The sequence below is a fragment of the Thalia democratica genome, chromosome 4, assembly GCF_965202585.1.
Source record: "Thalia democratica chromosome 4, ktThaDemo2.hap1.1, whole genome shotgun sequence".
In the NCBI taxonomy this organism is placed as follows: domain Eukaryota; kingdom Metazoa; phylum Chordata; class Thaliacea; order Salpida; family Salpidae; genus Thalia; species Thalia democratica.
This window is the reverse complement of record NC_139168.1, coordinates 61116743-61140538: the sequence shown is the minus strand read 5'-3', so window position 1 is coordinate 61140538 and position 23796 is coordinate 61116743. Positions and strand designations below refer to the sequence as shown.

Genomic DNA, 23796 nt, shown 5'->3' with positions numbered 1-23796 from the left:
AAATATCAAAGGTGGATTAAAGAAAAGTATTAAAAAAAATCTTAAAATCAAATTGCTGACTCAGCAGATTTGCAAATCATACTGAACTTTAAGTATACATTCTTAAAGTTATAGTTGTATTCAAGCTTGCTAAATGGTTCTTTTAGGAATCGTTTTTTACACTGGATAAATATATTTTGTAGGTGAATACCCTATTAATGAAAAACATTATTAATGAAATTTTCTTCAATATTTAGATACAAAATCAAATAATCAATTAAATAAAAAGAAAATAATGAACCAAAACAACCATGTAAGTTTTTCATATTATGAAGTTTTTGAATATAAATAAAAATTAGTAAAGTTATCTTTATTAAATAATTTAACTAAACATTTAAATTCTAGAAAATACTTAAAAGGAATAGTGTGGTGTAGTTTAAGTCTAATGTAAAGTGATGGTTTCATTTTAGCAAATTAAATTAAGTTCAGAACTTTTTTGCTGTTTTTTCTTTTAATTTTAGTTTTAGTTACTGTCCTAATTAAAAATTTAAAGATTTAATTGTGTTTTGCATGAAATCATATTTATTTTTTATAGTTTATTCTAATTGAATAAGGTGTTACATATAAGTAAAACAGAATTATTAAATAAATATGGGTGAGAGAGCTACTAGTGCTATGTTGAAAAGATTGATCAAGAATTTGATTTAAGTGCGTAAGTAGTCAACTGATAAGCTTAGTACTCAAATGAAAGAAGTTACTGATAAATTAGCTGATCAAAAAAAAGTGATTGACTCTTTGCAACATTCACTTGTTTTCTTGTATTCAAAATTTGATGATATGTGGACAGAAAATGAAAAAATCAAGAAGAATGAAAAACTGTGAAGTTGGAAAATGAGAAATTGACTAAAAAGATGTTTGATATAGAGGAAAATGGCAAGCAAGCAAACATTAAGCTGAATCAAATTGAAAACTGGATGAAAGGCAACAATATAAAAATACAGGGTGAACCAACTTGTGAAAATGAAAGTGTTGAGATTGTTGCAATGAAGGTTTTAAAGAAAGTAGATCCAAGAATAGAGATACATCAGGTAGAAAACATTTGGCGCTTGAGGACCATAGATGCTGGAACCAACCAAGAGAAGAAGGAAGGAAAGAGGATGTATAATCCTTTTATAGTTACATTGATATCTTGAAACCAAAAAATTAAAGTAATGAAAAAAAAAGAAGTTATTTAATGCTGATTTGACTGACATAAAGGTTGAAAGCGTTTATCTTAATAAAATTTGTCAAAAACTAGTAGGAACCTTCTTTATGTTGCTAGAAGGTTTCAAAAAAAAGGTTGGAAATATGCATGGTGTTCAAGTGGCACAGTTTTGTTTAGAAAGGATGAGAAGTCAAAAGTGAATGTAATCAACTCAGTTGAAGATATTGAAAAATTGCAGAACCAACAATATGCTGTTTGTTTATTATTTAAATATGTTAAAAGAAATAATATGTTTAAATGACTTCTTTAAAACTTAAGTTAGATAGATTAGTTGTTCTAGAATCTGTTTTTAGTGTATGTCAAACATATTTTGAACCTCAAAAAACTGATTCTATTTGATGTGATAGTTATGAAAGATGTTTCCATTTAAATTGTTCTTGAAAATCTGAACATGAGTTTAGTTTAGATAGAAGCCAATTAACTGTCATAAATAGTGTTGTGTCTGAGCGTGAAATTGTGAATGTTGGAATACCACAAGGTTCTTGTTTGGGTCCTTTGTTGTTTCTTGTGTATATTAATGATATTTATTCCTCTACTTAAATAAATATGAGATTGTTTGCTGATGATGCTTACTTGAGCTACCAACATAGTGATCCTGAGTATTTTAATGAAATTATTAATATGGAGTTAATTAAAGTTGATAAATGGTTGCGTGATAACAAACTTTTTATTAATTATTCAAAAACAAAATTTTTGCTTTTCAATAAAACTTCAAAAAAATGTGAATCTAGTGTTAAGATTAATGGTTTTCTTATTGAGAAGAGTCATAGTATAAAATACTTAAGTGTGGTTTTGGATGATAAGCTGAATTGGAAGAAACATTTGAGTTCTCTGAAATTGAAATTGTCTAGGAGTTGTTATGTTTTGTCAAAATTGAGGTATTATTTGGACACATTTACACTTAAAATGGTATATTATAGTTTGTTTTATCCGCATATCCAAAATTGTATATCTGCTTTGGGTGGTGCTGCTAACTGTTACTTAAAACCAATTGTTTGTATGCAGAGTGATTAGGTATGTTTGTTGTGTGCCTGCCTTGACCATAACAAACCCTTTGTTTAAAAAAACTGGTTTGTTAAAATTAAAGGATGTGCATAGATTGCAAATTTGTAAGTTGATGAGTAATATTATAAGAGGGTTTGATGTAGAACACAATAGATTTACACTTGCTAGCTCTGTTTACTCACACAATACAAGATTTTCAATAAAAATGAATTTTATAACTGGAAGACCTAGAACAAGACTCGGCCTAAACTTATACTAAGGTATAAGGTGTGTGTTAAATGTAAGCTTAGTGAAGATAAGAACAAAAGTAATAATAATGTTAATGATAATAATGAGGATAAAGTGTATATTGGTTCGACAGGAGGTCACTTTAAAGGTAGTTACACCAGGCATAAGTATAATTTTAAGCATGTAAATAGCACAAGATTGTCAGATTTCGTTTGGCAGTATTTTGACAGGTATGGAACTAAACCAGACATGGAATGGAGCATCCTTCACCACGCCAACAATAACATCAGTAGTGCGAGCAAGACCTGCCAAATATGCAACCTTGAACAAATGGCAATTTTAGCAGAAGATAGTAAACAATTACCAAATAAAAGACGTGATATTTCAAACAACTGCACAAAACTGACGGTTCTTCTTCAAATAACACCTTGGCGCCTTCTCACCTTTCATACTTTTCATTCGCCTTTCACATACACACACACATTCACATAACATATATTAATATAATTATATATCCAAAGTAATATATAGTTTTATTCATTTATTATTTATATATCTATTTCACACAAGTCACTTTCTATTCTCCGACATTTCATATATTCACTTTACCCTCCTACTATAATTCTTCACACCTTTATGTGTTAAGTTCCAAGTTCAATTGGAAGCCTGTATTCAAGTCACAGATAAACCGTGCTTTTTTACCTACTACGCCCAAGAGAGCTATTAGGTTTTTTACTGCAGGTTTATACTTAGCATATGATCACCTTGTTATTTTACATTTTAACTTTCATATATAACACAGTTTACTTATTAAATATTTAAAATATCTGTATGGGATATTTAATTAAAACACACAATTGCTACTTTACCAATTAATTATTTTTTTATATTTTTTTATAATAACAAAACACAATATATATGTAATTTAAGTCATTGTGATTTTATGTATGTCGCTGCAACTTAATTATTGGTCAGTACTTTGTAAGCTCAATAACAAGTTTTTTTTTTTTGTGTTTTGATTTCTTAAACTTTAATTTTTTTCATTTTTGATTTTTACATTTGAACTAGATCTGCTTCCTAATTGTATATAACTTTGATTTAATCTTAACTAGCTTTTAATATATAATATACATGTTACATCGAGTTTCTGTGACTTTTATTGTCTTTGCCATTGTTAAGTTTTATTAAATTTTATTGATTCACTAACTAATGATTGATGTTTTATTTTTGTTCAAAATAGATTACAAACATAAAAACTAAATTAACAAACTTTGCAATACAAATTAAACAGTTGAAATAACCTCATTTATATTGTGAAGTAATTATTAGATGTAATGAATGTATTTCATTCATTCATTTACAACAGTAAATTTGAATAAGTTATTCTTTTCATTTAACGTGAGTGCTTTGTTTATATTATGATTTGTTGTTTTGTTGTGTATTTTAGTTTACTTTACTTGTTTTAGACTTTATAATTACAAATATTATATAGTTTTATAACAGTCGGATTTAATATTAAGTATTATACCTATTATTAACTATTATCTGTAGAAATTATTTTATTTTAATGAAAAACATGTTTACACCCACTTTATTCTATGCTTCTATTCTTTCATTACAGTAATTATTTTTTAAAGAACCCAGTTGAAGTTTGTTGATTCGTTAACACACAGAAACATATGTTGGTACAATAATGGAAGATTACTGTAAAATTTGTTTTTATTTATATTCCAATGAAGTTATTTCACTAAGATCTTTTATTAGCAAATGATTAAACCTATATTTTGAACAGTTGTATGTATATATATATCTTTTTTTTTCAATACAAATAGTATCTTTTTTTCCTACTTACAGTTTTTCTTTATTCTAGTTTGTTTTTTCTAAAACTAAATACTTTAAATTAGATATTGGTTTATTTGAGTTTGCAACAGCTGATTGTGAGTTCACACTGGTGGCAGTGATCACGTGATTGGATTGTTGATGTGTTTTTTGTTGTAGCGTTGGCAGATACTTACTTAGGCCATTTGAGCTTCATGATTTTCCCACACTTTGTGGTTTTTAGTGTTGAGATTTTAATCTTGTAAGTATTTGCCAAATGACGTGCCACCAGAGGTTTGTTCAATAAAGGGTTAGGATTAGTTTTTATTTCAGTAAGTTAAAAAAAATATCTCATAGACAGATTTAATTTTATTTTAGTTATAAGGTGTTTTTTTTCTTAGTAAATTTAAAGATAGGGCAGGTAGAATAACACATGATGAGTTCAAACTCACTTGCTTGACCTTCAGAAAATGTTTATCGTTGCAGAGGGGAGAGTGAGTACTTCTGATGTTTTTCTACCTTTAAAAAAAAGTTGTTATTAAAATCAAAAGTTACCTTATAGTCACTTAAATTCAATTCATATTTTTTTTATTTAAGTTTATGATTATTTTCAAATATACTTATAACCCTAAATATTTTTTAATATTTTGTTATTTTTTGGTTAACTTAACTATGTAGGTGGTATTATTGTTTTTAAATTTAAAAGAAGGATTAGGGTTTTAATCTATATTTAATGAATATAATATGATTTAATTAGTTTATAAGATATGTTATAAAGTCATACCTTTTCATATAATTTTGAAATTACCACATATCTAAGCTAAAAAAAAGTGTAGTTAAATGAATATGGAAAAACATTTAAAAAGGGGGGATTTAAACATATTTTATCAATATTTGATAAAGTTTTTGTTTACTAAAATAGATCTACTATAGTTATAGTATATTAGCTATAGTATATATATTATTATTAATATATAGCTATAGTATATTATATTTTTGACTCTTCAACTCAAAAAGTACTGTAGAATTTTATAGAAAGATCAAACTAAAATTTCAAATAAACAAATCACTAAAAATTTATCTTCAATCAATTTTTAAAGCTTATGACCTAGTTTTTTTTAGAAAGTGATCCTTGTCTAATCTCCCTTTTAAATAAATTTTTTTGTTAATAAATTAAAATTTTCTGATAGAATTTTCAAATATATGTTTCATAAAACTCTAAGACTTGTTTTGACTAGGTAAAAAAAGCATAAAAATTAAAGTAAAATAATAATAAAATAAGGTTTAAGTGAAAAACTATACTTTAAAGCAACCTATTTTACTCAAGTTTGACCAATCAAATTTCAAAAATTATTTTATTTTCTAAAAAGGTAAGACTAAGACCAAGTTTTTGCAAACTTAAATTTGTACAGATTAAGATCAAAATTTTTAAAAAGATTCTGACTCCTCCCTACTCCCATATGGCTTTATTAAGTAGTTCAATGAATGTTCTTCTAGTTTTTTTTAGAGTTATTAATTATTGTCTACTTTTTAGATGTAAATTTATAATTTCAAAAAATTATTTAGAAAATTAAAATGAAATACTAACTATATTTTTTGCTAATTTTTATGGTTGTGAGATTACATTACTTAGATTTTTTTATATCTGGCTGAGTTTATGTACTAAATATTATATATGATATAAACAATTTCATGTTAAAATAATATAACTTAGACTTTTTGAAAAAACAGATGTTATTTACTAGTAGCTGTGAAAGAATTTAACAAATTTGTTTAGTATTTTGGACTAATAGTTTTTAATATAGTTGTAATGATTTTACTTTCTGTATATAACATATTTTAACAATACTTTAATCCTTTGTAGGTACCTTTAGTTGAAATTATTACAGATAATTATCAACCTAAAAAGCAAGTGTATGAAAAGTATCTGAAATCTTGGGAATTTGTGTTTGAGTTGAAAGGTAATCTTCTTTTCTTACTTTACTTTTTGTAATTACTTTTAATTTTTATAAGGTTTATCCATATTCAAAATAAAATAACAAAGTTTAACACTTATGGTGTTTTGTTAATAATTTGCAGAAGTTTGTATTATCAAAAATATTAATACTTTATTATCCACACAAGATGATTCATTCAAATTTATACCTTTTCTACATTTTTAAATTCCAACTAGACTTGTTAAAATATGTTTTACAGATATTATCAGTGTATAATATGTAAATTTCTTTAATACTTATCTAGGGTGGTTTGCTAAAAAATTATAAAAAGCGTTCAAAGTCAGTATGAAATAAATTATTTATTTAATCAGTGTATTAGACTACAAACACATATAAGTTAAATTGTTTATTTTTATAGATTGGGTTGCTCCAAGCCAAAATGGTACTAAGGCCTACTGCAAATTGTGTAAAGTTGAGATTATAGCAAAAAAAAGTGCTCTGATGATACACAGTAAATCTTTTAGACACGAACGTGCAAAAAATAAGAAGAACTTACTAAACCAATCAAACATAATACAAAGTGTGGAAACCAACTTTAATCAAGTGTTTATACTTATTTCATTATTATGTAGAGCAGTGTTACAATGCAATTTAGTGTTACCCTTTGCCACAATGCAGTTTAACAAGCAATATTTAAGTAAAGCAGTCATTCATACATCTTTATTTTGTTATAGCTGTTTTAAGGGCTAAAGTTTTAGATATTTTTTAAGAATTTATTGTAGTTTTAACTATTTATAGTTCAAATCTAATATTTTAAATTGAAAACAACAAAAAATAATAAAAGTATTTTACAATTATTTTTCTATCAACATCATACAGAACAATTGTTTAAATAAAAGTCATAAAGTAACTTGTTTACATTTTTAGTTTCTATTAATGAGTTGCTTTCTTTTTAAATTGTTTTTCAATTGCTTAGTTTCAATATTTTAAATATTAATTTTTTTGTAAGTTTAATTATGATGAATTTTAGTTTTCTTTAATTAGAAAAAAGTTGTGCTTTGTAAAATATTTATTAAGCTATAAAAAACAAGATGAAAATGTAAGTTTTAACTATTTATAGTTCAAAGTAAATAATTCAAATAAAAAATATTAACAAATTACATTATAAATTATAATAATTTTTTACTTTTTTTTTAATCAACATCATACAGAACAATTGTTTAAGCAAAGTTCATAAAGTAATTTCGTTAACATTTTTTATTTCTACAAATTATTATTTTTTTAATAGTTTTTTAATTGTTTTATTTCAATATTTAGATTTTTTTTGTAAGTTTAAATATACATGATGAATATGATATAATAATATGATGAAATACAGTTTTCTTTCATTAGGAATATTTTGTATCTTGTAACATGTTTATTAAGTTACAATAAATAAGATGAAAGGTACATTTTAAGTTCGTAGATATGATATTTTTTAAATTCTAAACATTAACTCCTTATATGTTAGTTTGTAAAAGTATAGTTTTATGTTGTTTAACAGTTTTTTCTTATGACTAAAATTTGAATGACAACGTTTATTTATTCTTGTTAAAAAGATTAACTGTTTTATAGAAATAATTCAATTTATCACTTTTTACATTTATTTTACATAATAATAAAATTTATTTAATCTTGGTTAACAGTTTAAACAATCGTGCTTAGTAGAATAAAAGGCTTTATAAGTAGGTAAGTTCTATATATAATTGAAATAGTTACTTTCAATTTAACCAAGCATCTTTAAGTTAAAATGTTGAATTACCATAAAAAATTTACATTTTCTATTTCATAGAAATATTTCATTTACAATGCTTTAATATGTATTAAGTACATTTTGTTATTAAAATTAATCATTTTTTGTTCTTATAAAAGCAATCACAAATAACAGTAGAGAAATATTCAACACACGAAAAGTTATTCAAACATTTTAAACCTATTAAGAATAAGGAAAAATATAGTTGAAAAATGCATTGCTAACTTCTACTTAAGCTTATTCTCTCACTGTTTAAACTTCTATTTTCTTTTGTTTACTAAAGCGCGTGCTTAACAACTCTCTCTTTTAATTAAGTTCAAACAAATTTTGACAAATATGGTTATATTTGCATTTTAGTATTTTTATGTGTTTTTTTGATTTGTTTAGTTTATTAGTGGGATGTTCCCTAAAAAGCAACTTGTAAAACTAATAAATTTTTTTTAAAAGTACTATACATTTACCATAAAAATACTAAAAATTTTTGAAGGTAAATGAGAATATCTATCTCAAACTCTACCCTTTGCAACAATAATTTTTTTTGGCAAAATTACTAAAGTATTTTTTATCATGTCTAATTTCACTTTCATCTACAATATTTAATTTTTATTTGTATAGTATATTAATTATTAATTTTGTATTAAAACTAAGCTTATGGGTTTAAAAAAACGAATTTGAATTCTCACATACTAAACATTAAAAGATATTGTATTCAAAATTTTAAAACATTTTGCTTTAATACCGAGTTTCAATCAGAGTTCATCAGTTTTTGAATTTATACTCAAGCAGGTATGAAAATAGTAGTTTAATTTATTCTTAAAACATTTTTATATCAATAAAAGTTTAACCTTTTTATAGAAAATTATAACTGAAGAAATGCTTACTGTAGAAATAACGAAAACTAATTGTAAGGGAAAACAAAAGTTTAGCAATAAATGGAAGCATCGTCCAGAGTTTAAAGGTAATGTAAATTATTGATATTTTTTAGAATTTAAATAGACAAGTAATGTATATTTTATGTTAGATTGGATTTTGCCGGATCCCATAAGTGTCTACTTTGCAAGATGTAGAATTTGTCAGGTGCGTCTTAGGGCAAGATCACATTGCTTAAAAACTCATGTAAAATCTGCCAAGCATTTAGCAAATGTTAGTTGATTTGATTAAAATGTTAAACCAAAAATTTAAACTAAATTTTTAGTTTTTATTTTCAAACTTATTCATTTCAAACCAAAACTTTTAATTTTTAGTCTATTAACAGACTTGCAAAACACCTGAGAAATCTGGAACTTTGCAGGGTTGCCACTTTTTGAGTCAAAAAACTACCCTGAGTGACCAAAAACTGCCCTGATTCATCCTCAGTTTTTTTTTTCAAATCCTCAAAAAATTTTCTCTTCTGGTGCAAACTAGTTATACCTCATACCCATTTTTCTTCTTGGAATCTTAAAAAACCTTGTATTTCACAATTTAGGATAAAAAACCTTGAATTTCAGAAATTTTGAAAAACCTGGAATTTTAAACAGTTTTTACATTTTAAGTAGTAAAACTTTGATTTGTCATGAAAAATCTATCATAAAAACTAGAAATTTTTGTCATCATTAAGAATTTTTCAATAAAAAAAAAAACATTATAAGTTGCCTAACAGTATTTTTTAATGTTGTTATACTATTTAAAACAGTTTTTTAGCTTAAGCATAACTAAAAATTAAAAGTATACCCAAAAACGTGTACATTCAAAAACCTGGAAGAAATTTGTTGAAAACCAGGAAGAAATTTGTTGAAAACCAGTGTCCATCCTGATTAGAAGTTCACTAAACTTATGAGAAACAGATTAAAGGTTACTCAGGGCAGTTTTTGATCGCTTAGGAAAGTTTTTTTTGACTTGAAGAGTGGCAACTCTGTATTGTTCAAGGTTTTATTTCCTAAAATTAAAGCTTTAGAAATGAAAGAAAAGATAGATTTTTACTGATTTTTTTTTTTAATTTCTATAAAATTAACATAGAAAAGTACCTTTTACATACAGTCTTATGATACTTTTACTAGACTGACTACATTTCAAAAGTTAATTAAAATATTTATTTTCTATCAATGATATTTTATAATACATAAATTGATCTTTCAAACATGGGCCAATGTCAATTTTTTAGTAGTCTACCAAATTTAGGATCAGGCTATTTTTGCCAAAATTTTGATCTGGCAGGATATTGATTTCAAAATATGTCCTGATCCTTTTCCTGCCAATTCCTACCTAAAACTCCTTTGAAATCTTGTTTGAATAAATAAAAGATAATTATTTTTTTAAAAGCATAATCTCTGTATTAAAAAATTACAACAATGAAACTAAATTTGGGAACCGGTCAAATTTGCACAACAACAAAATTGCACAAGGGGACAACATTGCACAAAGACAATTTTGCACCAAGGGTCAATTTTCCACGACTTACAATTTTGCATGCCGGGTAATTTTTGCAGAAAGAAAAAAAAAAAAAAAAAAGATAAATTACTAAAAAAACAAAAAAAAAAGTTACTTACCAAAGGTTAGGGGTAACAGTGATAATAAAAATATAAGTAATAAAAATTATTATTCAAAAAAACAAGAAAAATGAATAAATAAATATTAATTAATAAAAAAAAAAAGCTACCGACCAAGGGTAAGTGTTAGGGGTAACAGTAATAGTAAAATAAAAAGTCTAAATTAATAAAAAAAGAAAAATTAATTAAAATTAATAAAAAAATTTAAAAAAAAGTAAATAAAAATTCAACCCGTGCAAAAATTTCTCTGTACAAAGTTTTCTGCTTGTGCTAAAATTTTCCCTCGTGCAAAAGTGTCTTTTTGTAAAAGTGACCCTTTGTGCTTATAGTGTCTTTGTGCAAAAGTATCTTTGTGCAATTTAGTCCCCTTGTGCAATTTTGTCCACTCATGCAAATTTGACACCTACCCCTAAATTTATATCAAAAAGTTCTTTGAAAGAACACAAGTCTACAATTTATACTACAGTGTTAGAACTTTATATAAGAAAATCAAAGATATGGAACTAACTGGATTGCAATTTAAAAAAAGATCTGGAATAGGCTATAATATATGTATATTTTAAAAAATTGGAACCTTTATTATTTTTATTTCCCTACCCATTTATACTAATTAAACCATTTTTTAAAACTTTTAAACTTATAATAAAAAAATGGTAAAATTTTCTGATGTTTAAAACTTTCTCAACTTTATTATTTAAGGTTGCCATAGAGTCAGGAAATCAGAAAAAAAAGGGGCTTTTGAAAAAATGTCAGGAATAGTCAGGAAGTTTGACATCAAATGTTTTTAATAAGAAAGTTTATCATCACTATAAACTGCATTTTGCTTCTTTTTTTTTTCAAAAAAAAGTTTGCTTTTGCAATTTTTTTTCAGTTTTTGATAAAATTTTAGGAATAAAGAAATAAATTAAAATCTTCTACTATCTTACGTGTGTATTTACTGTGATAGAGATACAAGTATATTGCTTATAGAGTTGTTTGTTGCATATACATCGTTCATACACAGATGGTTCAAATGATGCAATAGAAGTTAAATGATTGAATCCAGCAAAAGAGCTGATGTTTTAACGTGTACAAAATAAAGATTAAAAATTAATATAATTTCAAGTCTTTGTTTATGTATATTTGAGTCAGTCAAAGAAAATCAGGAAAGTCAGGAATATATTTTCAGCTCGATCTATGGCAATCCTTATCATTGATAAATGATTATGAAAAATTTTAATTCAGGTGCAGTGTAGTTCAAATACTTTTAAAATTGTAAAATATTCAACCAAAATAAAAGATCTGGCCTGATCCTAGTTTAATAGCCTGGTAGATTTAAGTTTTTAGTGACTCAAGATATTTTTTTGGTTAAAAGATTTGTAACACTGTTATAAATATTTTAACGGTTTGCTTATCAAGTTTTTGCACACCTGACATAAAGAATATAGATGAATTTATAAATGATATAAAAATATGAAGATAAATTTTATAAAAAACGTAATTTTATTAAAATAATGTTTTTGTATTTTTTAATATTATTATTTTTTTTGATCTTGTCAAAAGTCCTTTTATAAATATTAGCTGCAAAGATTTTTATGATTCTACCGTCATGTTTAAAAATTTATTTATTCACTTATCACATTTTACTTTATTACATTGATCATTTTTTTACGTTGAGGTCAATTTGTATATTTTAAATATTATTCAACTATTATAAAAGTTCAATCTTTCAATAACGATCTTTTTGTAAGTTGTTTTAGTTTTTATTGGGTTTTCTTGTATAAAAATAATTTTTAAGGCAAAACGATTAAGACTTTTGAGCAAGAAAAATTCATTATATCTTCTTATAAAAAATTTGTAAATTTATCAGTATTACAATACAAATTCAGTTTTACCAAAATATTAAGTAAGTTAATTAATTTTTTACTCCTTTATAAGTGTCTTTAATACTATAAATATGATGTAATTAGATAAAGAAAATTGAAAAAAAATAATTTGTAGAAATTAAAGGGTGAATCTGTTAGTAGTCAGCTTAGTTCACTGATTACAGAAAATATTAATGAAAATGATGATATGACGGAAAGTTATATGGATGAATGGGTTCTGGATTCTTCTGACCAAACAGACAGTGATGGTAAGTTATTTAGTGAAAAAGTAAGGGATAAAAAATTAAAATTTCATGATAACTGTTTACCATTTTTTTAAACTGATACATTATTTGTTTTCGTATTTCTTACTTCCTATCAAACTTAGAATAAAACTTAATAAAGTTTTGTATAAAGTAACCTGCCATCTAGGTACGCACTTTTTAGCCAAAAAATGCTGCGTTCTAAATGCAGTTTTTAAAAGTATTATATTTAAAAATAAATTTTACAGTACAAATTGAAACTAAAGTAACCAGAAAATAAGTTATGAATTTATAAACTGTATATCAAATATAAAAAAAACATGTAACATTTTTTTTTCATGAAAGTAACAAACAATGTAATTTAAATTTGCATTCCCATGATTATAAAAAAGAAATAAAAAAATATATTAAGGGCATAGGGGGGGGTAAACACCCTTTTTTGGTTTTTGATCTTATTTTATATAGTTTTTACTAAGCTACGAGTTGCTTTTTACAGATCTAAAAGATTCAAAATACTTTTTGAGATATAGCCTGTCAAAGTCGGAGGCAACAATAGGATCCTTATGGGAGGCGCAAACTAAAACTGCAAATAACTAGAAATCACTAAAAATCTATCTTCTCCTACGTTTTTTAATATAACTACCTCAAATTTTTAGGAAATGTTCCTTGCAATGTTTAAAAAATTCTGTCAGAACAGAATTTTAAAAAGTCAAAATTTTATATAAAAAATAAACAAAAAAAACAGTTTTTTTGTTATTTAATTTTTATTTTTTTTGAATTCTGTTTTGACAGAATTTTTTAAATATTGCAAGGAACATTTCCTGAAAATTTAAGGTAGTTATCTTAAAAAACGTAGGAGAAGATAGATTTTTAGTGATTTCTAGTTATTTGCCGTTTTAGTTTGCGCCTCCTATAAGGATCCTATTGTTGCCTCCGACTTTGACCGGCTATATCTCAAAAACTATTTTGAATTTTAAAACCTGTAACAAGCAACTTGTAGCTTAGTAAAAACTATATAAAATAAGATCAAAAACTAAAAAAGGGTGTTTACCCCCCATGCCCTTAAAATCATACAAATTTTAGATAAACAAAAACTATGAACAGTGCAATTAACATTTACATACCCAGTAATCGAAACATAAGTGTAAAAAGTGTATAAAAATCTAAAAAAAAATATAGATACATAATACTTATGAACAGTGCAACTGACATTTACATACCCATGATTAAAACATAATTAAAAAAGCCAATTAAAAAGGGATATTAATGAAGATAAAGAACATTGCAATTCAGATTTAAATAGAACGAGATGTTTTTGAAAACATTTTTGTTAGTGTAGGTTTATGTTTGGGTTTAGTAGACATTTTTTGTTGCAGGCTAATTCTTTTCAAAATATTTGATTATTTTTAAAAGCTGGTTGCAGCTGATTGTACCATTTTATTCTTTATTATTGTGTTTTCTACATAGACAACCAGTTTAAATGCAAAAATTGCTAAATAATAAGTAAGCAGGAGCAAAATTTTATAACCATAATCTAGCTTTTTTGAATAAATAAGAATAACCAATATCTAGCTTTACTATTATCATGTATTATCTTATCTTGTTCTTTGTTTCTTAGATATTTAAGTACATTCACAATAAAAACACTTTTTTCTTATATAGGGCTGGGAAATGTACAACCCTTTGGCCGAAATGGTACGGCTTACGTTTAAAAAAGTTCAATTAAGAAACTGTTTGTCAGCTAGAAAAAATTAGCAATGAAACTAATTTTTTGTTTAAGTATACATAAATTTTTGAATAAACATTTTTAAACATCAACAAAAATAAACTTCTTTTCAATCTATTTAAATTTTTAGTCTACCTGCAGTTTTAACCGAAAACATTCTATAAGAAATACAGCTGGATTATGTGCTACTCAACGTTTTTGATTAACCACTGACTTTGTTTATAAATTTATTATAAGTTTATGTTTTTTTGTCAAAAATTGCCATTTGTATAATTATGAATTGTTGTTGTACTTGTTTCATATGTGAATAATTATATAAATAATAAATAATTAGTGTGCTTTAATGAAAAAGTGAGTTGTGTGAAATAATTATGTTAGTTATTGAATTAAGTATTATTTATGCATTACTCACGTTTAGGTTTGTCATTAACAAATGTTTCAAAATACCCAGTAAATTTTGTGTGTTATAACTCAAAATGTAACACTTGAGTAATTATTGTGAATCCAAAAACGTAAACTATGAAATTAATTCTGTTAATGTAATAAGTTGGCCCAGAGTTGTCATATTTAAAGAATCCCAACTATCTAACATAGGATAATGTATTGATTCGAAATGCTCTAGCCCACCAAAAACTAAACTTTTCAACATCTGGGCCGTCATACAAAAAATGTTGCCATATCTATTCTAAAACCATTAAGTTCACCATCTTTTTTCTTATATTTTTTATATCGGCTACCAAATGCTTTTTATAGCTTAACTAAGTTAAAAATAGTTTTTACATATGAAGGATTAAAGTTGATGAGTCCATAAATTTCCAAACTAAAAAGGCTAAAGAAGAATATTTTTAAAAGTCTATCTTCTCCTGCAGTTTTTAACTGATTTTGTTCAATTTTTCACAGTTTTTTTGAAATAAGTGTTTAAAAGATAATATTCATAAAGGTTTAATAATTAAAAAAAATTTTTTTTTTTTGCTAATAGCCTGTATTTTTTGCAGTTGGGTCTGTATTTTTTTTTAAACAAAGTCACACATACAAAATTTTAAACTATATTTAAGAAGGTTTTCCTAAAAACTTTCAGTCTAAATTCAAAAATAAAATATTTCTAATAAAATTGACAATAAAAAAATGGGGTTCATTTGATTGTGTTACTGCATTTTTACAAAACCGACTATAACAACAAAGCTTATTTTATTATATTTATTCTATTAAAGTGACTTATATACTTCGTACTTAAAGACTAATAAAAGTTATTGAAATAAAATACCTTATCCCCTATGACCTTAATTACCTTTGGAAAATTTAAGGTATTAAGAAAATTGTTTATCTAAATCAGCGATTCTTGACCTGGGGTAAATTTACCCTTTTTTTACTAATTTACTTTGTTTAAAACTTTTAGGAAGTGAATTTTTTCGATTGCAAGTTGTGTAAATTTATGTTTAACAAATGTCTTTATAATTTTTAGGTTACTTTTTAAATGTATTTTTTTATAGTCAAATAAACTTTAATTATTGTACAATTATTTAAGTAATAAGATTAGAATTCAAATATCTTTTTTTGTTTCACAAAACTAACTAGTATGGTTTTATTTAGGGTAAGTTTGGTAATTACCCTCCATTAAAAGTAAAACATGAAAAAAAGGTTCAAAACAGCTGATCCAAATATTACTAAAAGAAAAAACATAAAATACAATAATTATAGCATTAGATATTACAATTGATGAAAATTATGCACCAATATTGTAGTAAGTCAGTTGATAGAAAATGTGATTCTCATTAAACGTCATAGATCACAAAAGTTAAGCTACTAACTTTATAAAGGCAAAATTAGCTTTGCTCTTACAATCTAAACTACAAAAAAACTATGCATTTTAAATTGTAGACAACATTAATATTTCTTTAACCTTCTACCCAATGGACTTCTTTTTTTCTCGAAAAGGGAAGAAAAAGGCTACCATAGATTATTAGCTTGGAGCACTGAAAAAAAGTTGAATAGTCTGTATCTGAACAATTTTTTAAACGTCAAGTAAATACTTATATTGTTGCACAAACTAAAGAACTTATAAGAGACTTTTATCAAACATTTTATTAAATAGCATAAGGTTAAAAGATTCAGTATTTTATAGAATCTTTAATGAGAAAAAATGTACAATAATCAAAAATTAGTAGGCAATTTTTTTTTAAAGTACAAAACACAGTTATACTAAAATATACTTCATAAAAAGTTAAAAAAAAAGTCTAAGGTACTTAAAAAGAGCTCATTCATTTAGAAAATGTTTTCTTATCGAATATTTTTTCTCTTATACCAGATACTTTTTACAGGTTATATAAAATATTTTTTTTTTAATGATATAAGTTATCAAATGTGATTAGTAAAAAAGCTTATGTATGGAATATGCAAACTGAAAAAGCGAAAAAAATTCATTACAGGCTTTTCTTCTACAATTTATAACCAATCCATTTTGAACGAATTTTAATAGTTCGTAAATAATTTTAGTTTTTACAAGAATTTTTATCACTATTAGAAATTGCTTATTTTTAACTTGCATTTAAGTAGCAGACTTTTTATAGAAGTCGCATGTGTCTTTTCTAGTGTTTTTGTTTAAAATATTTGCAAATAAAAAAGTTTTTTTTCTTATTAAATCCACATAGAATAATACTTTTTGCCAGATAATGTAATTTCTCATAATTCTACCTACTTATATTGCTGTAATTGTCTATCTAATTTGAAGTTTTATATTACAAATACAAAGCTTACAACTTTCAAGTTACAAAAATTTTAATTAGTTTTTTGAAAAATCAACAACCTTTTAATCATTTATTTCTTAACCGTCTAAATAAAACTTATATAAATAAACAAGCTGGAGAACAGAGTGAAAAAACACAGAAATACTCTAAAGAATGGGAAACAAATCCAAATTTCGAAAGTAAGTTGTTTTTGATAAATTAAAAATATTATGGTTATTTGTTGTAAAAAAAGTATTAAGTTAAGAAATAAACATTTGAAATCTAAAAATCATACTTGATTAGTAGTTTGTTTAAAGTTATTACTATTATAAGGACATCAATAAGGTACGTACTAAATCTAAAAAATATTAAAAAATAACACTTTTCATCATAATTTTTAATACGAACGAAGTAAAATAAGCTCAAACATGATCTTAATATAATCAATTAAAATAAATGTTGTTTTTCTAAATAGCAGCTACAAAATTAACTAGTAAAAATAGATTTTATTAAAAGTTAGCAGATATTATTCGGTGTCAAAAGGACATTTTTCAAAATTTTATGGCTACGCATTAACGTAAGGTAAGTACGCACTTTTGCATGTGTTCATGATGCCAACCTTATTGATGTACCTATTGTACTTATTTAAAAATTTGTTCAATTCTTTTTTTTTACCTTACTAGTTTTAGTAGCATACCTCAATTCTGATATTTATTAGTTATTCTATCTTTTATATCTTATAAATTTAATTATTGTTGTTAACAAAAGTAACAACTAAAGGTTTTTGGTAAATTTTAAAAACTTGTAGACTAATTTTTGTACTTTCTAAAAAAAGTTTAGATAAAATATGAGCTAAAGGTTTAGAGCTGAAAAGTAACATTAATGCTTTTAATAAAGTAATTTAAAAAATTATTATACTGGTTAAATTTATATGTCTTTAGAATGACTAATGCTAAAAACAAAAAAATGTGCAAATTCATTTATTGGTATAGCAAGTATACTTAGTTAGATTATCTACTCTAAAACCAGTTTGTAGGTATTAAATAGTTTTTGCATTGGAATAAAAGTATTTTTTAAGCTAATGTGTTTTTATTGCAAATACATTGATTGTAATGATAAACTGTAAATAAACTAACAGATACATTTTTTTTACTCGAGTTAAGTCATTATTTTTATATGCTGTTTGATGAAAATGTGTTTTATTGTTTTTTTTTTAATGCATACTGATGACAGGGTTGCCTGGGATCCTGGAAAAACCTGGAGTTTGAAAATTTACGCTAAAAAAAAACTGAAGTTTGGGAAAATTTGAAAAAACCTGGAATTTTAACAACTTTCACATGTTTAGTAATAAAATTTTGATTTGACTCAAAAAATCTATCATATTAATAAAAAAATTTTGTCGTCATAATTTTTTTTTTATTAAAAAACATATTTAAAGTAGCTTAACAGTATCTTTTCAATGTTTTTATACTATTTAATACAGTTTCTTACCTTAAACTTAACTTTAAACTAAAAATAGACCCAAAAATATGTACATTTAAAAACCTGAAAAAAATTTGGATAAAAGGAGTGGCAACCCTGTGATATTTTGATGATAATATCTCTCATACCAGTTGCTGTCAAAACTATACTTAATTAAGAATAGTAAAAATTATGATTTTAAATTTTTCTAACAAATAGTTTTCAACATTAAGTAATAATATAGTAAAATATAATAATACATTGTGCATTTGTCTAAAAAAACTTATGAAAAGGTTGGATTTTGCCTCATCCTGACAGCGAGTATTTTGCAATTTGTACATGCTGTAAAAAAAAGGTGAGAGCAGAAATTTCATCTTTAACATGTCATGCGGACACTGCACTACATATAGAAAATGCTAGTCAGGTAGGTAAATGCTAAGTTGTAAAATAAATGTTTTATTTACGATATTTGAAGCACGATTCACAGCTCAGGCTAGTTTTTTAGAACTTATTTACTTGATTCAGTTTTCAATATTGTAATATGTTTTATTTAACTTGTGTTCTATCCTTTAATACTTGTTACTTTTATAGTATCAATTTAAATAAAATTATTCTAATAGATAAAATTCAATAGATAAAATTATTCTAATTAAACATTTGACAACGCTGAAAAAACTTCAACAATAAAATTTTTTAACCATTATGTTTAGTAGAGATGCTATTTTTTTTTTGTTCTTGGTAAAATATTTTGGCTTGAGTTAAAAAGCTAATTAAACTTTTAATAAAGTATTTTTTTATATATGCTTTAGTAATTCAAAACTATAGATAAAATGCAACCTAAATCAGAATTTTAAATAAATTTGTAATTTTTTAAGGGAAAACGTAGTAAACTAACAATGTAGCTATAATTTTTTCGAAAACAGATGAAAAACTGTAGCAAAGTTGAGAATACTGTCAAAAGTTCAATCCCTAGAAGGAAGCTTGAAAAACATAAATTGAAAATATTTGAAGTTAAAATGTTGTATCAAAAAAAGCTAGAAAGGCAGATGCGTGAGTTTGAAAGCGAAATTGTAAATCTTCGAAACAAGCTGGTAAAGCAACAGTTCGATCATAAAGCTGAAGTTGAAGGTTTTCAACATGCACTTGAAAACCAAAAAATTGATCATAAATTAGAAATTGAAAAGTTAAAAAAATATTTTAGTGTTGAATACGAAGGGTTAAAAAATTTAGAAAGAAAGCAAAAAGCTGATCATAGGGTTGAAGTTGAAGAGTATCACCAGAAGAATAAAATACAAAAAATTCAACATAAAGTTAGAATAGAAGAATTTCAAAACAAGATTAAAAAACAAGAAAGTAATCACGAAGCTGAGACTAAAGAACTTAAAAGCGAACTTGCAAAACAACAACAAGAAAATAAAATGTTAATTTCCATAAACTTAAATCTTAGAAACCAAGTGAAAAATATTGAAGAGGCCGAAAAGAGTAAAACAAACAAGTGTGTTGCTGTTATAAATTATTTTAAACTAAGAAGGCAAACTAGTTTAGATATTTTTATTATAGCTATTTAACTAGAAATATTGCCTGTTCACACTGACATTTAAGTTATCGTAAATAGTTTAATATTTAAAAAGTTCTTGTTTTTCTTGACGTATGTTGCTAATTATATTCAGTGTTGAAATGGAAGTAGAAGAACCCGGTTATGGAACAATTGCACATGAGGTGAACTTTGACAAGACGATCACTAATAGTCCAAGTAAATTTATTTTGTGTAATTCCTTAGAATTTTTTAAAGTATTTAGTAAAGTTGATTATTTCGATGCCTCCTTGAAAAAAAACATCTTTAAAATTCCTTAAAGACATAACTTAAGGAAAAAACCTAAAATGCCTTTTTTTTTGACCAGAAAACATCCCTAAGTTTAAAACAAAGTATTTGAAAAACTTTTTGATCTTTCAACTCATTAATATTTTAATTGATAGTGTAATTTTTCAACAAATATTTGTTGATATTACTTGAAACATCTAAAAATAAATATTTTTTAAATATAAGTAATTATAAACACCTAATAAAATATAATTAAATTGATTTATAAAGTCAAATACAACAAAATTATACAAAATTATTTCCTATTTTATTTCAACAGAACATATTTCTGACGAAGCCGGAAGTAATTTTTTTAAATTATATATTGTTGTTAACAACCATAACCTTAAATGAAATTAAGATATAAGCGTTTAACAGAACAAACAGAAAAATGTTTTACCTAAAAATAGTTATGCAGAAAAAACAAACTTATATTTTATTTGAATATTTGTTAAATGTTTTAAAACTTAATTGAGTATTTTTGATAGTTACAAATTTCAAAAATAAACTGGAAGTATTATGTTTGATGGCCATAGGGGTCAACTTTGTTTTTACAAATAAATCTTTTTTTTAAATTTGTTTTTTAACACTCAGAGACTTTTAAGAACTTAACAAAATTCAGAATAACTGTCCAGATATAAGCGACCAAAATTGGTGAGCTTAATAGGATCTATATAGAAGCCACAAACCGAAAATATGAAAAAAAAATCACAAAAACTTAAAACTTTTATTACAAAACTATTATTCTACCGTTTTTCCATTAATAGTATGTGAACCTTTTAAATGCACATTTACTTTATAATTCTTCAAAACAAAATTTTTTTTAAATAAAAATACTTTTTTTTTTTAATTTTTTTTCTAAAACTTTTATAGTATAATATTTTTAAATTGTGATATATAAAGTTTTTTGAAATATAAATAAATTTGTTTCTTAAGAGTTTAAGGTTTTTAGCTCAAATTATATAGGAGAAAATAGATTTTTAATTAATCTTTAAGTTTTTGAAAAAGTTATTATAAAACATTTGCGGACCATAAATTTGTTACGGAAATTTTTTACAAAGAACGCAATATTTCAGAAACTAAATATAGCTTTTAAATTTAAATTGCTTGCAGATTGAGCGTAAATATTTCTTATTAAAACTTTTAAAAAAAGTAGAACTCCTATGGCTTTATTCAATTTTAAATTGTTTAATATTGTTATTACTTTTAAGTCCTTGAATTAGTCCTTGATTATTAATAGCTTTAGGGTACTTAAGAAATCCAATCTAAAATTTGTCACTCAAGTGTCCAATCAATTTTAGTAAATGAGGATTAATGTGTTATTTATTTAAAAACGCTTTTTATTTTGTTTATCTGTTGTCGCGTTAAATGTGTATTTGTATCTAAATACGCTTGTTTAATTTATGTTCTTTTCGTTGTGTGTTAACAACTATATGAACAGTTTTAGTAAGACAAGCATCGATTTTTGTTTTGTAGAAACAACTGATTATTTTAGCTGAATTCCTGACTATGTCAATTAGTTTTAGACCAAACCCTTTTCAAAGTACTTTAAATGTTCTTTATTCTCTTTAAAGTATTGGAAACTAATTGTTAGACAAAGTTTTGTACAAGCGATGTTTTTCAATGAGATTATAATTAATATTTTTAGATTTTCTTTTTATAAACAACAAAGTTAAATAAAAGTAAATAATCGCTATTGTTTTAAAGACACAGATTACTAAAATTAACGTCATTTCCTGTTAGAAATAAGTTTACAACATTTAACTTTGAAGGAAAACAGCCTAATATTTTAGAAAACTAATAGTTTGACTGTTTGAGTCTTAGTTACACTAATTTGATTGCAAAACTGAAGGAATTTTACGGTGTTTTAAAATTACTCCTGGTATAGATTTAACTACCAATGATCTTCAAGGAAGTGTTCCTTTAGAAGAAATTAAAGAAGAACCGGTCGATTGCGATCAGCTGAGCACCGCAACTGCGCAGCAAAATGCCGACCAGTGTTAGTTTCAACTGTTACTTGTTTTTTCCAATTTACTTTCAATTATAAAACTTCTTCAGACTCCCAGCCAGATTGTGAAATGTCTAGCAGTAGTTATTTTGGAAAATTGCAAACGAACAATCAACACCACGGTGGGTCTGGAACAGAAGTACAAGCGACCCGGGTACGTGCGGGTGAGCGTGAGTCGGCGCCCCATGCACAGAACGCTGTCAAATGTTCAACTTGCCATCTTATTTACAAACAGCTTCAAAGTGTTTTTGAACGCCAAGATTCAAACGAATGTTAACTTAAATAAAGATAGAAGATTGATTATTGATTGATTTTTAATTAATTTACTTTAGGAAGATAGACGATTTTATATTTTAGACATTTTGCTAATTAAATTCTTCTTAGACAATTTTTGATGACATTAGGTAAATTTGATGAAAGTTAATTACGTTTTTAATATCGAAATTAAAAGTAATAAAGCTTTAAAATTACGAATCCTGCACTCATGAAAAGAAAGTTTTATCAAATATAAGTTTTAAGGTTTAAATTAATTGTAAAGGACAGCAAAACTACAAAAGAGACTTGAATACTATTTTTTTTATCTGTGAATAGTTCTTAAAGATAAGATAATATTTTTTCTTTAATTGCAATAAAAATTAAGAAGCATTTATAATTTTTTTCAGCATAGATTAAACTTAGATATTTATAATTATTTAAATAATAATTAAAAAAAAAAAATTTCTAAGATACTAGTACTAATAATTTCTGTTAATTTTTCAGAGCACTTCAAAAAATATAGTTATTACGTTTTAAAATATATTCTTGTTTTCACACTTACGTATTTTCAAAAACTTTGCAGTATATTACTTATAGGAACTTTCAGAGTCGTTTCCACCAACTCTAGTTTATTGAAAAATATAGTATACTTGGATTTTGATGTATAAAGTTGCCTACATTTTATTTAAAAAAATCAATTTCGGTTAATATTGTATTTTTTTGATCAATCCAAATTTAATGGTTTTAATATTTAGTTATAATTAGTGATCTACCAAAACAACAAGTTAAAATCTAACCTGATTCAGATCTGCTTTACAAATTAAGATGCGGCCTGATCTCGTTTTCATTTAACTTAAAGTTTAAACATTTTGTTTAATTACTCTTTGAAATTACTTTTTAGACTCGGATATTGTTTTCTAAAGGAATAAGAAACTTTGATACTCTATGACTGGGTTTTCAAAAAGAGGCGATATCGACCTTTTTGGGAAATTTTGATAAGTTGGGGCAACTAGTAGCGAAGAGTATAAAAAGGTCTGAGGTATAGTTGACGGGATACTTCAAACTTGCGTTTCATATTCTGGGTTAGGAAAAGAGTTAAAAAAAACT

At 25.0% G+C, this 23796-nt stretch overlaps 1 protein-coding gene across 4 annotated transcripts; it reads left to right on the top strand.

Moving 5' to 3' along the window:
- The first annotated feature begins 244 nt into the window (after nt 1-244).
- On the top strand, nt 245-22762 carry LOC145834288 (uncharacterized). 4 transcript variants are annotated; one of them, XM_082941682.1, is made up of 12 exons: nt 245-292; nt 6159-6255; nt 6650-6834; nt 8879-8981; nt 9045-9166; nt 12529-12661; nt 17239-17304; nt 18859-18989; nt 19489-20060; nt 20236-20318; nt 22339-22425; nt 22485-22762. In XM_082941682.1, exons 1-12 carry the CDS (start codon nt 275-277, stop codon nt 22709-22711), a joined length of 1824 nt encoding a protein of 607 aa, XP_082797808.1. In that variant the 5' UTR covers nt 245-274; the 3' UTR covers nt 22712-22762. The 4 variants fall into 4 exon arrangements, with proteins under 4 accessions (XP_082797808.1, XP_082797807.1, XP_082797810.1 ...); XM_082941681.1 differs by having other exon boundaries at nt 22315-22425; XM_082941683.1 differs by lacking the exons at nt 245-292; nt 6159-6255; nt 6650-6834 and adding exons at nt 7597-7677; nt 7917-7959 and having other exon boundaries at nt 22315-22425.
- The last annotated feature ends 1034 nt before the right edge of the window (nt 22763-23796 follow it).